Source organism: Andrena cerasifolii, chromosome 1, assembly GCF_050908995.1.
Source record: "Andrena cerasifolii isolate SP2316 chromosome 1, iyAndCera1_principal, whole genome shotgun sequence".
NCBI classification, from domain to species: Eukaryota; Metazoa; Arthropoda; class Insecta; order Hymenoptera; family Andrenidae; genus Andrena; species Andrena cerasifolii.
The window spans coordinates 29,600,834-29,618,228 of NC_135118.1; the positions used below are offsets into that span (position 1 = coordinate 29,600,834).

At 46.2% G+C, this 17,395-nt stretch overlaps 3 protein-coding genes across 7 annotated transcripts in view; 1 reads left to right on the forward strand and 2 right to left on the reverse strand.

Annotated features, from left to right (window-relative positions):
• The window catches only part of Mctp (multiple C2 domain and transmembrane region protein), a 60,299-nt gene extending 58,865 nt beyond the window's left edge, over nucleotides 1-1,434 (reverse strand). Inside the window, exon 1 of the mRNA XM_076823086.1 lies at nucleotides 1,312-1,434. The gene's annotated coding sequence lies outside the window, so the exon portion shown is untranslated. The remainder of the gene's footprint in view (nucleotides 1-1,311) is intronic.
• Nucleotides 1,435-5,757: 4,323 nt separating this feature from the next.
• Nucleotides 5,758-12,744, reverse strand: LOC143374681 (uncharacterized). Of its 4 annotated transcripts, none has more exons than XM_076823036.1 (8): nucleotides 11,892-12,744; nucleotides 10,877-11,469; nucleotides 10,468-10,797; nucleotides 10,323-10,391; nucleotides 9,700-10,252; nucleotides 9,349-9,607; nucleotides 9,075-9,260; nucleotides 5,758-8,980 (listed from the first exon to the last, which is right to left on the reverse strand). In XM_076823036.1, exons 1-8 carry the CDS (start codon nucleotides 12,046-12,048, stop codon nucleotides 7,330-7,332), a joined length of 3,798 nt encoding a protein of 1,265 aa, XP_076679151.1. In that variant the 5' UTR covers nucleotides 12,049-12,744; the 3' UTR covers nucleotides 5,758-7,329. The 4 variants fall into 4 exon arrangements, with proteins under 4 accessions (XP_076679151.1, XP_076679134.1, XP_076679142.1 ...); XM_076823019.1 differs by having other exon boundaries at nucleotides 9,349-9,628; nucleotides 11,892-12,743; XM_076823027.1 differs by having other exon boundaries at nucleotides 5,758-8,983; nucleotides 11,892-12,741.
• Nucleotides 12,745-13,203: 459 nt separating this feature from the next.
• Nucleotides 13,204-16,952, forward strand: Scpx (Sterol carrier protein X-related thiolase). Of its 2 annotated transcripts, XM_076823149.1 has the most exons (4): nucleotides 13,209-13,360; nucleotides 13,440-13,907; nucleotides 14,206-14,581; nucleotides 14,664-16,952. In XM_076823149.1, exons 2-4 carry the CDS (start codon nucleotides 13,478-13,480, stop codon nucleotides 15,490-15,492), a joined length of 1,635 nt encoding a protein of 544 aa, XP_076679264.1. In that variant the 5' UTR covers nucleotides 13,209-13,360; nucleotides 13,440-13,477; the 3' UTR covers nucleotides 15,493-16,952. The 2 variants fall into 2 exon arrangements, with proteins under 2 accessions (XP_076679257.1, XP_076679264.1); XM_076823142.1 differs by having other exon boundaries at nucleotides 13,204-13,907.
• The last annotated feature ends 443 nt before the right edge of the window (nucleotides 16,953-17,395 follow it).

Sequence of the window (17,395 nt, forward strand, 5' to 3'; positions counted from 1 at the left end):
AACTTGGAAAATATTAAATTCTCGAAGAGCGTGGAGTGTATTCCAAAGAAAAAAAATTCTCCCAGTAATTACAGACTCGAAATGTCTCCCGTTAGACCCAACATCAGCGAAAGCTGCACGGAAATTTCTATTATTAATGAAAACACATTACGTTAATTAATAGCAGGCACCGCACCTCTTAGAACATTCGCACGCAATTCCTGTGTTTTTACGCGCCGCCCTAATTGTTTCCACCTTTCACAAATATATAATAAGAATCACGGAGTAAAAAAAAATTCTTAATCAGTTCTCCCGCGAGAGGTGTCGCAATTTTTAAAAATATTACTGTCTATTTGTAACTACAACATCGAAAATATTACTTTTCTTAAATATAAAATTCCATCAGCGATGAAAGTTTCTACGGAAAAGTTTCACAAGAAAGTTTGAGCACCATTGCTTGCGGATAATCTCCCTTTGACTCGGCTATATCTACTGTCTGCTTCAAATCGTCTTATTCTCGTTGCTCCCCCCCCCCCCCTCCCCCCCACCACGAACGTCTTTCTCAAACACTCCTACGGAAGAATTCGTCGGGAGTTGAAATAATACTCTCAAAGCTTTTCTGTCGCTCGACTTTGTATGTGAAAAGCTCGTTTGACAAAGGGTTCTGAAGTTTATGCCATTTCCATTGTAGGTGGAGTAAGGTTTCTCGGCTAGAAACAGAAACCCGTTTGTAATTATTCAATCTTGCGTGTAAACTACATTAACCGTTTCGTGCCGCGACGCAAGTTTACATTTCACGTGAATTCTTTACTGCTGTAACTTTTTCACACGACAGCTATATAATACTAATATCCCGTCAGAATACTTTCCACAATGACCGTAACGGTGATTCCTTGTCGATTTTATATTCGCATAACTGAAACGCGAAGTAGACGTTGCGTGTCGTGGAAAAACTATTCCATAATTCATGATACGATGTACGAGATTATTCTGCGTGGAAACATAAATCGAAAGTGTAGAGCAACGTTTGCTCGTATGCGCGCCATCTTTGAAAGAATCAGAGTAGTGAGTATAAATCAAATTCGAGTTGAAATTATCGATTCAGCTTTTCCAGATCAAAACCTCCTTTCTTCAAAATCCTAAGCTCGTATGGAAATATTTCATTCTACATTCCCGACGTATCATGAAATATAGGCCTATCACGGCTCGTCTCATTTCTCAGCACGAACCTCGCGTTTCTAGTTATCTACTATTTATCGTTCCAGGATCCATATTCTTTACGTCCACGACAAACATAGCTGCATATATACATATCTACTCACTCAAACATACCTGATTGCTGTTAACGGTCGATCGTTCCATCCCACCCTCCGCCAGCGAAAATACCAGTCATCCCTCAGCTTTGCAACCACTAACTGGGCACACTTATAGGTTAAATCAACCACTGATCCCTTTCCCGCCTCCAGCGTCCTGTAAATAAAACACCCATCTCGTTAATCAGGCTAGCGTCAATACCCCCTAGTCAGCATTTCTTAAGGAACGTTCGCGAACGCGCAGTTCGATAAGGTCATCGATAACGGCGGATCTGCATTAAAAAGCACGGAATTTTAAACCGTGCGGTCGAGGTTCGACACCAGCCGGGCGTCGCGGATCTTAGGCGCGTGCTCGAAATTTTTCTAGAACGGAAGTCAATATCCGCGGCCCTGAATTACCGACAACGATAAAACCACCGTAAGTCAGCGCACTCTGCGACGTAAGGGTGCGTACTAAAGCGAGTCACCGTGGGCGCTAGAAGAGTTTAATAAAAATCAGTACTGCGACCGCTCGCCACGCCCCCCCGCGCCAATTCTTTCCCAACGTGAATGTTCGAGGGGATCGAAGTGCAACTCGCGACAACGTTCCTAACGTTGCCAGCCAGACAGTTGGAAGCCAGCCACGCGGACGCGTGCTGCCAGGGAGGGCCAATTATGACATAATAATGCTCGATTATCGCAACACTCGACGGAACGCGACATATTACACGATTAACAAGCCACGGGAGGTGGCGTTACTGTTTAATCACACTGTGCCAGGCTACGGTATCACATGACGGTGTAAATAACCTATATTCGCTGACCGAACCCTGAGAATTTCAAACTCAACTACGAGACACTCCCCGAAGAGGGCGCCTCGAAAGACGAGAGTTCACCGGTTTCTGGCACGCGAGGAGATTTGAATTTCTCCCGTGGACTTAACATTTATGCTGATGTTCGTGGAGAAATTTGGGAGCATTTCAGATGAATGATAGAGCTTTGTGGAGTAAATGGTTTGACGATATTAAAGGCAAAGGCGCAAAGTGTGTGTGTAGCTTTAAAAATGTAACGTTATTAGGATCTAGTGTTCTGATGATTGTTCGAATGTACCCGCGTCCTAGCGACGTTAAAGGGCGTACCAACGTGAAACTGTTTAGAAAACCGTAGCTCGCGCCCCTTTGCACTTAATCCGTTCAATTACATAAGAGAGAAGCGGCGACCGGAAGCGCTGCGTAAGAAGCGCTTGCCAAGCCGAAGGGTCAAAGGTATTCCTGTTAAGCCCTCGGGCTGAAGCGTTCACACATTGGCGTCGCAATAATGAAGTTATATTTTGTAACAACGGAAACGTCACACGCCACGGCACAACCATAGAATCTTGAACAGAAAATCGTTTTATCCTTCTTTAATACACCGTGCCTTAAGGTTAAGACAGATAAGGAGCTTAAAACGATTACAATAGAAATGTATGTGTACACGCGTGTTCCAATCGAACTTCGATTCATTTAAGTATCCACGTACTCGCGTCGAGCGTACATCCACACACATACAAATATAATATATAATATATACATTATATTTATATCGTTGTACATTTACTTTCATTTCCCTTCCTCTTTACACGAACGTAACGGAAAGAAGTTCGCCTCGATCGATTCGAAGATGAACTATCCCAAGTTCCCATGAAATCACGGGAACCCGGTATTTCGATTTACACTCTTTTTTCTTCCTTCCTACTGTCGCTAGACAACGTACAAAATATATATATATATGTATATACAGCCAGCATACACGGTATGCAAGTGTCGGTTCCGCGTGAGAACGTACAAACTCATCGACGATCTATTATTAAATAATTAAATAAATAGCCGGCTTTGCGAGATTATCGTCCGGGATAATCGTGTCTGACTTATTAATAGAACTTCCGATCGATCGCCTCCACGCACCGGTATCGGAAGTTCTCCAGCGTTTTGCGTTCGAGAAGACCGCAGAGAGCCGTTTCGCTCCCGCCTCTTCTTCCGTGTGGAAAATTGCACAATGTGGATCTACGACTGGGGGGGGAAAGGCAGAATATTGCTCGGGAATCGTTGCTCGGCTAACGGCGCAGGATGAGATGCGAAAGCTCGCTGCTTGGACAGAGCTGGACTTTACAGTGCGTGCGTAAGGAGTCAAGGAGAAAGAAAGCGTGTACGAGTCATTGAAAGTCCGCACTCTCGGCTGAAGGCACTTCTCTACCAGCGGCTCGCGCTTTATCGTGATCGCATCGATCCCTATTTCCTACACCCAAACCACATCAACCCTTCCACCTCTACCGACATCCGCGGCTGTTCTATTTTCTTAAAAGAACGAAACTGCGAAAAATACATGCCAGCCGGCGGGAGTTTCGAGATGACGGTGAAGGGGTTGAAGTCTGCTCCCTCCAACCGCGATAAGATCGCTTAAATGAAACTCGAATGACGCAGGGGGTTGGAGTAAGTAGCGCGCAAGGAACACGCCAACTTTCCACGCTCCAAATTCTTCGAACCCTCCAATTCTCTGTGCACCCTGAATCCACTTTCCCCGAGGAAAGACGCTACCCTTAAATCTGCTTAATATTCACCACGACGTGAAACGCGGTGAAATAAAAAAAAAAAAATAGTAAGAGATAATTTTTGAGAGCGTCACTCGAGTTCCGTTCGAACTACCTTATCGCCCACTGGTCGATAAACAAATTGCATGTTACATCCCCGTGCAAGTCGCCGCACGCGTGCGTTCACAATATCCGCTAAGAGCTCCCCTCTCGGGCCAATTTCATAACGAGTCCGTCGCTTTAAAAATAATCGCGCGTGGTCGTACATGAAACACGAAGGTCCCCGTGGCAAAGGGCCGCCGCTTAAATCACGCACACGCGGCGCGTATCGCCCGGCTCCGCCGCCGAAATCGATACGGCCACACGCAGCTTCGCTAAGTAACAGGCACCCGGCAATGAATTCGCAACTTCGCAGATCCCCTTTCGACGCCCCCGGGCGTCGAGTAACGTTAAACGGGGAAATCGAGGTCGACACTCGAGCCGTCATCCCCCGAAAACTGGGCTCGCCACCCCTCGCACGAATATTTATCAATAAAACTTATCGTCGTACACACACTTCGGCGAACTATAATCATTTCCGGGAGTCGTTCGATACTTTCCACCCTTTGCCGGCTTCGAGGGGGCCCAACCCCCTCGAGAACCGCTTCCACTTAACCGTAGATCGATGATCCACCATCTTGCGAGGTTCAAGGAATTGTATAAATAATTCAGGGATAGTTAATGTAGAACGTTGAAGGAATAATCAAAATATTCTGCAGAAGTATTATTGCCGGTTCGGGGTGGTTTAATTGTGGCGAATATAATTTGGGATAATCGAGCATGGGTGAGATCGCAAAGGGTGGAAATTGCGAGCTCCGTTGCCTGGCGCGATCTGCGCAACTAGATTCCAAGCAGAGGTGCGTTTCACGCGCCGGAGAAAAGGTAATGATAACGCTGAGAACTGTACAATATGTATTTATACAATCTTCTGGTGGGTCGCGTACGTGCTCGTGTTACAAGTGTCATACGCTTAGGTACATAGGAATCGATAAACGCTCTACATTCTTTCCAAAATCCGCCACGGTTCGCCCTTTAAAGCATTCGAGAAGGGGAACTGAGGGTGGGCCTCGATTACAACTGTCAAACCACCCCTGGAGAGCGGAGTCAATTTTTATTTTTTATAAAACGCCTCGTCAAAGCGTCAACTAGTAAAACATTCCCCAACCAAGTTAAACTATGAATTTCTCAACAAACTTTAGACATTTCAACAGCATACGTTATAAAGTATGAAACAAATAAAAATGATTAAAATAAATGGGGGAGGTAAAGACTCGCTCTAAATTAATTATCGCAATTAAACGACTTGGCTGCGAAATCGCGGTGCTAGAGAGAACCGTGCAAATAAACATTAATTGTTCGGGGTGGATCCGCGGAATATTCGCAACCACGGCGAGCAATCAGGGATCGATGCGTATAAAAATGTAACCAAGATACAATTTCTCCGATCTATAAACACTACTTTACAATCTCCCGATCTTTGGTTCTCTATAAAAGAATACACCTGAAGGAGCGAAGTATTTATAGATGCGCGGGAGGGTGGTCTACAGATCTATAAATACTTCGATTCACCGGAGGCGAGACGAAAGCACTTTTCTCGTCGATAATTGCGAAAAGTATCCGAACGGAATGCTTGGAACGATTAAAACGGCGATGACCTGGTGTTACAGGGAAAATAAAGAGCTGCGGGGTCGCGGCCGGCTATCGCGCCCTACGTGATCCGCGCGGAGACCGACGCCTCAGTTCCTCCGCGCGGCGCGCGAAGAGGAAGTGAAGCCTGTCGACCGTGGAATGCTTTAAAGGGTTGAACAGAGAAAAGAAAGAAGAAGTGTACAGTCAAGCGGGATTGCGGTTGCGTCGATCGAGTGCTGGCAAGGTCCTCAGTGGATTGCAATGTTTTATTAGACAATCAATGAGTTTCCAAGGATCTGTCTTGCTACACTTAGTTCCTGTGCGCTCGCTTCACTATCGTTATATCTACACGGAGTCCCCCGCTGGCGACGATTCGTTTGCTCGGCCAAACGCGGGATCACCAAACGTCCTCCTTTTCGCGAAGTTGATATGTTAAGACCGCCAACAGGGTGAAAACACGCAGGCTTCTTTCGAGTGCCGCGGTAAAGTCTGCGCGTAGTTCGGATAGATTTGTGTGGAGGTATATGTAAATGCATACATAGATCCGTTGGTCGTAATGGAGCGAGAAGGTCGCATTAACTTAATGGAAAGAAACGAAATTAAACGGAAAAGCAACGGGTCGGCGAACGAGCAAGCGAATCGCTATCAACGGGACTCGTTTGTCATATATATTTATATATATATATGTTCTTTTTTTTTTACAATCGTCTTTCTTTCGCAACGTAACAGGAAAAAAAATATATAAATCGTTACATAGAGCAGGCTTTCGTCAGCCTGTATTTTCGTTCTTTTTCTTTTTCTTCTTTGCCATTTCTCGACATTCATCGGCGATGACACTGGATAGAAGTCGCGCCTACGACGTACGCCAGAAATAAACAGGGGAAATGTACGAGAGGTGGACCAGAACATAAACATTGCATTTTTATTAATACAGCTTTGAAGGTTCATTGACATGCCTGTTTGATAATCGAGGCCCGACGATCGAGAACGTTAACGAACAGGCGGACGTTGAAACAGGCAATTAGCGTGTATGCGGAGGCAAGTGGGGGACAAACAAGCGACCCGTGAAACGAATTCTTGACGATCCCGAGCGACCGCCCGCTTTCGTTCTCCTCTCCTCTTTTTCAATTCCCCTCTTTCGCGCGCCTTCCTCCGGTCCAGACCCCCGAGCCTGTCCGCGGAGGGCAGCCGTCGCCAATGTGAATCACCTTTCACGGGTCAACCCACCTGGCGGCTAAATATCTGCTTGTACTCGTGTTAACACATACGTAAAACAGAAGTTCCATTGCCTTACATAAGAGCCTATATAAGGTAATACGGTCATTACCGGGGCGACCGCCGTCGACGGGGCGCGCCCTTATCACCACGCCGACACTATCGACGTCGGCGACACGGCACCGTCGAGCTCGGCCGTCCCGGTAACACATCAATTAGATCTTAAAACAAACGTGTATACATGATACGTGTGAGTCCGAGCTTCCGACGAGAATTCTGTACGTGTACATCCTTTTTTTTTTAATATCTATATATTTATATAGTTTATTTATATATGTATACGGGCGAGTCAATCGCACAGAGGCGTGGAACCTTCCACACGGAAGATCTCACTGTCTGGGGATCACCATCTCTCTTCGTCGCCTCTAGCCTCCTCTCCGTCGAGAGGAGGAGAGATATGCACGCGGGATTACGAGTTTTCGACGGTTTGCCAGTGCGTATGTACAGAATACAAAACAATCGTTAAAAGCGGTGCAAATCCCTGCCTTGGTACAAATCGCGATTGATTTAACGAGTGCGAACTCGTACACACTCCTGTCCCTCGCCCCTCTACCAATTGTTGCCCCGTCCTCGGCCTCGGAACCCGTTGCCCCTGAACTGTCCGCCGCGCTTCAGTCCCCTCGGCATGAAGTTGCCTATCGCGGGCCCCCGAGGTCCTCTGTCCATCCAGGGGGCCCTGGGCCCGCCCCTGAAGCCCCTACCACGCGGCGGGCCGCCCCTCCACAGAGGAAATGGGACTGGGCCCGCGAGACGCGGTCGGAAGTTGGGTCCCAGCTGGGGACCGTCGAAGTTGTACACGTCGGTATGAGGCTCCGCGGTGGGCTGCGGCATGGGTCCGTTCAGGCAAGGCTCGGGCCCGGTCGGTGTCTGGGGCCCGTTCGACAGGGCGATCCTCTTCTTGTTAGAATTCTCGGCCTGCTCGTCGAAGCTGCCGTTCGTCGACGGTCTCTTGAGATCGTTGCTCAACGCGGTGCTCACCAGATCCTCCATTTGCTCTGGCTGGTCGGGGAAATTCATCTCCTGGCCCGTGTTCTCCGCCGACCCGCTACTGTCGCACGTCTTCTCGGATATCACGGGCTCCGACTCCACGTGCTCCTCGTACTCGGAAATCGGCACGTACTGGCTATGACGCGTGTCCTTCGTCTCCGTTGTCACGGGAACCACCGTCACCTGGTTCACCTGCTGCTGGTCTTCCAGCTCCGTGGACGGCGCCTCCGACTCGTGCTCCAAACTCGACGCGCTCTGGTAGGCGGACTGCTGGTCGTGGGAATTCGGTGTACCGTGAGACGATCCACGATCCTGCGACAGGGACTGGGGATTCTCCTCCTGCTCCGCGTCGTGCTCCGCACTCAGAGGGATATCCTTGTCGTCTGGAAGCCCTATAGGCATACCCTCCTCGTCGAGGATGACCACGGTGTCGGGCGGCTGCAGCAGCAAAGGTCGGCTGTTCGGCAGAATCTCCGGCGACGACCTCTGATGCTGATCCTGCTGCGTCCGTGGCTTACGATTGTTCTGCATGTTCCTCTGCTTATTGTGGTCGTCGGAGTATCGGTCCCGCCGGTTCCTCGGGAACCCGCGACCACCTCGTCCGCCGCCTCTGTCGTTCCGGTGGAACGGCATGTCCCGATGCTGGTGCTCGCCCGGCTGCGAATACCTGCCGCGCATCTGCGGCTCGCCGAGGAACTCCTGATTGGGCCTCAGACCGTGATTGTCGCGGTACTCGAAGTCCTGCTGAGAGAACTCCGACTGCGGCTGATGCATCGGGTGGAAGTCCTGCTGGCCGAAGTCCTGCTGGTTCTGCAGGAAGCTTGGAGGCGGCCTGTTTTGGTGGAAGTTCGACTGGGACGAATGAAAGTCGCCAGACGGATTGTGTCGGAAGTCTGACTGGTCCTGGTGGAAGGACGGTTGATTTGGATGAAACTGGGGCGGCGGAGGCGGTGGCGGAGGGGGTCCCGAGTGCATCATGTGCACGTCCTGCATCATCTGGCCGTGGGGTCCGGGCATTTGACCAGTGGGAAGCGGGATCATACGCATGTCCATGTCCATGTGCTGGGAGGGGCCTGATGGGTTACCCACTCTCATGTCCCTGTCTTGGGGTCTCACGTCGACCAACACCCTCCCCTTTGGCTTACTGTCAGTCTCGTCGTCCGACATCTCCATGTCCACGCTCTCCACGATATCACCGGGTTGCATGTGTTGCCTGCTTTGTTGTTACGAACATCATAATTTATAAAAGTGACGCCCAATACTATAAGGCGCTCTAAAACTGAACAGTACTATTTTCTATGTCTTACCGATAATCCTGATCGCCTGTCGACCATAAATTACTACTGTTGGGTAACGCGTTCATGGAATTATCGCTGACGTTGTGATTCGCCGGACTACCAGTCAGGCTGATCAAGTTGCGATGGTCGACATCCGCTGCTTTCATCAGGCGATACGGCAACTGGTTCTCCGCCGTCAACGGTATTGGTATCACCCTGAAAACATCGTGTTTAGCAATACACGCACGAACTTCTGAGTTCTTTGGCTCCTGCTATTAAATGATCTAAGTATCTCATTGTTCACCTATGATCTACATCGCCAGCGGCGTTCAGAAGAGATTCTTGCGGCTGTGGGTCGTCGTACTCTACCGGGTCTGTGAACCCAGCTTTTTCGTACATTGGCGGTGACTCGGGAGTCTCTGACAAGATCTCGCTTTTTACTCGCCCGGGGTTCACCCACGTGGATTCGTTATTCGAATCCCACCTATCTGTATCACTATCCATCCATGCTTTCGTTTTCTCGTCACACTCACCGGGCCAAGTTGGGTTCATACTGTTTTTCCCTGAAGATACAGCGAAATCCTCTACGTTACAAAGCAATTGTTATTTTTATAGTCAAACGGTCGGCACTTCGGACGTTTCAAAGTGAGCTCACCCTTCTCTTCCCACTTGGCTGCCTCCTTCATGGTTTCGTTTGGGGGGGTCCACGTGGGAAATTTGGGTGGCAATTTGTTGTAACAATTTTCATCGTCGAGGAATATGGGCGGGGGCAATGGCGGGGGCGGCAAAGGATTTACAGCGTTATTATTACTGGGACCGTCGAAGGGCCCGGTAATGTTACTCTGACTGTTCTGGCTGGAGTATGGGGAGGGTGTGTGCGACTCGCCAGACAAGTTTCGAACAGGCAACGGTGTGCTGTGACTTATCTGGCAGTTGTTCACACCCATGGGCGTGCTCTGGTTGACCATCATTCGTGAGATCACAGGGGTTACAGGATGCTGCCCTAATACAGGCGAGTGTCTGTAATTCGAGCGTGGAGATTCCACTTGCGACTCGGGAATATCTAGCCCGAGACCCGGTATCCCACCGGGGTCCTGCGTTCCGTCAGAAGAGGGAAGAACAGTCTTTAAGAAACTAGAGATATTAAAGTCCGCGTTACTACTTTCGTTTTTGGAGGGCCTCATATTGATTACTTCTATTGGTTTAGCCTGAAAGAAAGTATGTAAAGTGTGTATGATGTTCTAACAAACTATAAATGTACACCTTAATTAAATCTACCTCTAAAGAATCGTTATACTGCTGTGACATTCCAGTAGGCGTCGACGATCTTTCGTTAAATATATTTCTCTGTAAAAAGAAAAGCCGTGGCAGTTATAATAATATTTCTAGATACAGATAAGCTTTTGTAAGCAGTTTATCTTACCATGTTCCCAAAATCCATATTTCCTCCCATGAAGGATGAGAAATTATTAGTGAAATCACCAGAATCATTGCCTGGACCCAATTCAGGGGCTGGCACAGGTACAGGATCGTAATCATGCGAGTATGAGCCATACATAGAAGGTGGAGCTACATCTATCATTCCTAACTGATTCTGCGTCTGATTGTCATCCCCTGGAAGTTCTATGTCACTGTCAGGGCTCGGAGATGGAGCATTCACGTCTGGCGATGGAATTGGAGAAATCAATGTTGGTAGGAGCTCGTCCAACTTCTTCTTTAAATTTTTCACCCGACTTCCGAAATTTCTGTACGCCTGTATGTGAGGAACGTTTGATATCAGAAACAATTAATAATCACAAGAGAAAATATCCCCGTTTCTTTAATGTACTTACGTTAGTAACTATTTTAACTTCACCCCTCTGTGTCTCGTAAAACTGATCGGCCTGTTCTAACAGTTCAAGAACTTGTGTCCTTTCCCTGATCTCCGCTTCCAGAGCACGAACATAATTTTCAACATTCCTTACCGCCAAGTCAACTTCTTTCTCCGCATCTTCGACTCTTCTTCGATCCTTCAAGGAAGCGCACAATTCCTCTGCATTCTCCACGTCGATATTACTTTCCCGTAAATCTCGTAATCGCGCGTCAGTTGCTTGCTCCAACGTAGCGCATGATCGCATAGTAGAGATAAGCAGGGCGGCTTGAAATTCTTCTGGCGGCACAGCTGGCTGGGGATCTAACTTCTTTTTCGGAGCCGCTGAAATTAATCCGGACAGATCCGCGAGGAACTCTTCGTCGTACACCTGCCGCTGATCCCAGATCTTAAAGATCCTCAGTATACGATGCTTCACTTTCTCGTCTCTAACCATCGTCGTCGCCCTTTGCAGAGTCGTCCCCCACGACTCCACGAACTCAAAGTTCTTTCTCTTCGAATATTGGATAACATCGTTCGCCAGATAAAAGAGCGTCAGGCGATGCTCGACTTTTACTGTTATTTAAAAAAACATCACATTGTCATCCCACACGTTACAATGAAAAAACGAAGCACGCATTAAGAAGAGCAATACTAGAAACGAAACTAAATACAAATAAGCTCCTCTCTCTATAAAATAGAATAGAATGTGACATCAAATTAATTCTAATATATTATCTTCGCACATATAGTTCCTAAAATTCCTTTCATACACAAACACAACTCTTTCAATATTATATACAGTGGGATATGTTTACCGTACATACCCTACAAATTACACAAATACCAAAAACCTCTCGCAGCCCCAGAAACATTACCGTAAGCTACACAAATAACACGACCACGCAATCATAAAGAAACCGACCATCGAAATTCCCCCAATTGAGCCGCACGATTCTGCGAATCATTTGCACGAAATTAAGAACGCAGTGACTTACCCTTCTTCAGAACCTGCAGCCAAGTGGCGACAATCTTTTTGTGATGCTGCCGCCTCTCCAGACACCACGCCGAAAGACCCTGTATCGACTCCTGGGAATCCTTGAGCGTGTGAAGCCTCCGCTCGAACAGCTCCACGTCGAAGTCACTTGTCGCCATTATGGGTGTGAGCAATTCATTTAACAGTTTAAGAACTCGAGCCAATACCGCGTTTCAGCGTGAACCACCGAGAGGAACACGTGGAGCGTTGCCCAGCTATCATAGGTATAACGTCTACCCTAGCCAAACGACCTAACCAAACAGCGTCTCTGAACCGTCAACCATCGGGGGTTGTTAGACCGCGTGAACGTCTAGCAGAGCGGGAGCATCTCGCTTCCCGTGCGGCGATCCTGCCCTCCGCTCCGTCGGGCCGTGTTCCGCACAGAAAACAACAGAATTCCTCGATAACCACTCGTTTCGGAGCCCGTGCGAATCCACACGCTAGGGACACCGCTCTCGCGTCGGTCACAGCGCTCGGCGATACTCCCCCGAACAGACGATTAAATCCGCCGTGACGGTGTTTCGGTGCACTCGCCGTTACTACGCGTGCAGCGTGTCAACTTTCGCTGTGTATTTCAAAACTATCGTATTCCTGTGCGACCGATCTTGAAAACAAGAGTCCGCCATCTTTTCGGGAACCAAAACACGAGCGCGCAATGGCCGGCGCGGATTTTCCAGCATATATATACGCGCAGCTTGAAGCGAAACTCGGGAGAACGTTCCCGCAAAATGATTCGTGCCTCAGGCTCGAGCTTCCCCATTAGAAAGCTCCCCTAAGCGATGCCTCCCAGGTAAACCTTACTGCACGCCCGCCGCGATTAATAACGAGCCGGGTCCATTAAACAATTCTTGCGTCGATTTTGGGTCGCGTATTAATGTTTGACGTTTAGTTTTCTGCTGGATGAAACATTGGTTCTGAGAGAAAATTCAGGCCCTGCTATGCTCGTAAGCCAACGAAATTTTACTATTAATGTATTTGGAGTTATTTGCTTGGGGATTACGAGGGACGCGTGTAATTTCTTTCATTTCCGCGTGCATTTAAATTCGTTTCGATCGGAAGTTGGTGCAGTGTCTTTCAAGTCTAGTGGAATCGCTGCGGTCTGATTGTACCGATAGAATTGTGTTGCGATCGGTAACCGACGATCTGCCGTATGTTTACAGGGGGAGGCTAAATCGGATGACACCCGTGGAGAGCGACATCTCGGGAAAGATATTCGCTAGCAGTTTGATATCAACAATGTGTTGTCCCCCTGCCGACGCCCCGATCATCGCGCGACCATTCACGCTCGGCTGTTGAGCGAGACCGAGTGCGGATTGGTGCGGGTGTGAAGTAGCTTCGTCATTCACCGATATTATTTACCTTTCTTTTTTCTTTAACGATTAGATATTTACATGAGGGGCTAAAGGTCGCTCGATTCTGCTATACATATTCGTAAGTCGCGGCTCGTCAGCGTGCATAATCGCCAAGTAGCTGCGCTTCGAGTGTTAGCTGTGCGTACCACTTGTCATAGACTTTCTCCGTGTTTCGTTCCAGGAAGACACCGCCAAGATGCCGCGAACTGTGAAGGTATACGTCGTCGGCGTTGGCATGACGAAATTCGAGAAGCCAGGCAGACAGAACGCGACCGATTACCCTGAAATGGCGAAGGAGGCGGTCACCAAAGCTTTGAAGGATGCAGGCGTTTCCTATAATTCCGTAAAAGCTGCCTGCGTCGGGTACGTGTACGGAGACTCCACCAGCGGTCAAAGGGCCCTGTACGAAGTCGGCATCACAGGTTGCCCGATATACAATGTAAATAATAATTGCTCCACCGGCTCCACCGCTTTGCTTATGGCGAAGCAAATTATCGAGGGTGGTTCCGCCGACTGTGTACTGGCCGTTGGCTTCGAGAAGATGGAAAGGGGCTCTTTAACGTCCAAGTTCATGGATCGGTCTAATCCTATGGAGATGCATATCGGAGTGATGACTGAAATCGCTGGTAAGATTGTAGAAATAATGTGTTCTGATGCAAAGAAGCGACTTATGCAATTATTACCAGGGCTGCGGAGTCGGTAGTCAAAACTCCCGACTCCGTTAAACAAAAATATATCGCGAGCGTGTATAAACACGTAGAGCTCAACAGGCTCGGATTTTTATAAAGTTTACTAATACGAAGCCGGTGTTGGGGTCGGCATATATTTTTTTTACTCCAACTCCGGTAATCAGAAATTCCTTCTGAACTCCGCGACTCCGACTCCACAGCCCTGATTATTACTCTTCTATGCGTCTACTTTCAGAATTGAACGAGAGCCCATTTACCGCCCAACTCTTCGGAAATGCTGGATTAGAACATATGAAGAAGTACGGCACAAAAGCTGAGCATTTCGCGAAGATCGCCTACAAGAATCATGCACATTCCATGAACAATCCCTACTCTCAATTCCAAGAGAAATACACTCTGGAGCAGATAATGAATTCCCCTAAAGTATTCGGGCCGCTTACCAAACTCCAGTGTTGCCCTACTTCCGATGGCTCGGCAGCCGTAGTCCTTGCCAACGAGGAGTTCGTTCGTAAACACAAGCTCGAGGCGCAGGCGGTGGAAATCTTGGCCATGGAAATGTCCACGGATCTACCTTCGACGTTCACAGAAAAGAGCGTCATTAAACTTATCGGGTATGGATAATTTATCCCTTAAAACATCTGGGCTGGTTTTAAAGAATAAGCGCATACAATATGATCGTTCTCCATTTTGTAGTTACGACATGACAAAAAATGCAGCGGAGAAAGTATTTACGCAGACTATTTACAAGCCGAGCGACGTGGATGTCATAGAATTGCACGACTGCTTCTCGACGAACGAACTTATCACCTACGAAGCTCTGGGTCTTTGCGCGCCTGGCCAAGGCGGGAAATTAGTCGACGCAGGGGATAACACGTACGGAGGGAAATTTGTGATAAATCCTAGCGGCGGTTTAATCTCGAAGGGGCATCCTTTGGGAGCAACAGGATTAGCGCAGTGCACAGAACTCTGTTGGCAGCTTCGAGGTCAGGCTGGTAAAAGGCAAGTGCCGAAGGCGAAACTTGCGCTGCAACATAACATAGGATTAGGTGGAGCGGTTGTAGTCGCTCTTTACGGTTTGGGCTTTCCTGGACAAAGTGTCGCGAATACTAATGGGAAGAATACTGTGAGTGGAAATGCAGATCCGAATCTGTTCAAAGCGAACGCACTGTTCAAATTATTAGAAGTTGCGATGCAGGAGGACGAAGACAATCTGATAGAGAAAGTTCGCGGTATATATGGATTCAAGGTAATAAATGGCCCGGGCGGTGCAGAAGGCTACTGGGTCATAGATGCCAAAACAGGGAGAGGGAAAGTCGAGTATTATGGAAAAATTAAGCCTGATGTTACAATCGTGATTAGTGATACAGACATCACCGATTTCATATCCGGGAAATTGAACCCCCAGAAAGCGTTCTTCCAAGGGAAAGTTAAAATTCAAGGTAACCTGGGTATGGCCATGAAATTGATTGACTTACAAAAACGCGCCGCTAAGAAAATCGAACTACTGCGTTCGAAATTGTAAGATACGAGGAGCTTTGAAGTAACGCCTTCTGAAGAAAGTTTCTGCCAATATCCAACATCGCATAAGCACGATATCGATAAGAACAAAATTCGCGGGAATAAGATTTGGATTATTGGTAAATAACACATTACGTAAAAGTACAATCGAGGAATTCTTGTAATCAAGATCTAGATTCGGTCGGACTGTGTACTCAGCCAGATATTCGAAACTGTGAATTATGTACTTCTTCATTCCTATTGTGCTCACGTGCAAAAAGTTACGTAGCAGACAGATCTATTTGACAACATGGAGGAAAAACAGGTTTAAATTTCTTTATGTATACGCATTACTAGTTAATACTTCAACTTAGAATTCTATTTTTCTAAAGAATAGAATTAGAATTTCAATAATAAAGGGACATTGATACGAAAAGCTTCTTTATTTTCGATTAAGTACTCAAAACTGTATGTTACGACTAAAGTTCAAATTTGGGTAATATCCAACAGTAACAGATGAAGTCTGAAAGAAACCTAATTCAGACTTTTTTTACTTTTCATGTTACTTTGTCATTTCTTTTTTGAATATTATAACAAAAAATTGACGAAATAAAAATTTAACTTCAGTTTCTCTACCACTAAAAGTTTTCTGAATATTACCAAGACGTCAGTGGATAATTAGCATTATCCAGCTAATGTCAACGATTTTCTATTTACTTCAGACTTTATCTAATGCCAATATCAAGTTCAGTTTAGCTAATGTCGAGATAAACCGGATTTCGGACTTTATCCCTAACATTTGATTGATGCAGTGAGTACGTAAATACATCAAAGTGAGTTAGTCACGAAAAATAGAAGTTGTAACCGGCAACTCTTTATTCGAATCTAATTTCTAGTTTTCCATGAACGTATATGTCTGTCAATCTTAACACGTTCATAAATCGATCTAACTTAAATCCTAGATTAATTTTTAGTCATTACATGTATTAATCTGTTGGGATTTCGAGCCAGATCGGCTGTTTTGCATTTTACTAGCAAAAAAATACGTATTATGGATTCCATGAAATTATAGAATTGTTATATTATGCGTACAGCATAAAGCTATTATTATTCTTTTATCAACCGTCCTTGGATGAGGGGCATGTATTATTGCTTTTAATTCTTCTGTTATTTCTATTTGCAGGCTACTTGATACGAATTCAGATCAGCTTAAAAAATGTAAAAAAAAGTATATACATACAAATTTTATATTATATAAGAGTCACGACAATACAATGATCTGCATTCATATGAAGTATCAGTTTTATAAACATTTTTACGGTGTTAATACACTGATTTGAGTTCTTACTATCGAATTGTTAGTAGTGCAATAGTTGGAAGCAGGTGCAACAAAACTGTTATATATAATTTTTATAAGAATGGTGTAGGTTTTTATACTTATTGCCAGATTGTTTTTATTGAGAAATAAATGAACGCATAAACTGATATGAATGATAGAAGCTATCTGCATTATTGCAACCCTTATCATTTATAAACAACTACGTACTTTGCGAATAATCTTGTTTTACATTTATTTCGAACCAAATTTAGGTGCATAATCTTTTATCACTAAAATGGAGTATATGTATATCTCCGAAATTTGTATTCAAGAGGCATCACAATACTGTGAATGGTGATTAATTTCATGCAAATATTTACTGGTTGCTAAAAATAGTATTACAGGTCGACTTTGAAGTGATTTGCCGTTTATTAAAACCGGTTTCCTTTCACGAATATAATTATCCACGCAGACGTTTAATGTTGAATGTTTAATCGCGGTATCGGTAATAATGCACATATAAAAGTCAATCGCATCCCCACATTGCCATAAACGCTTTCTAAATAAAATCTTCCGAACTAAATAAACAATATAATTTTTCACTAATCAA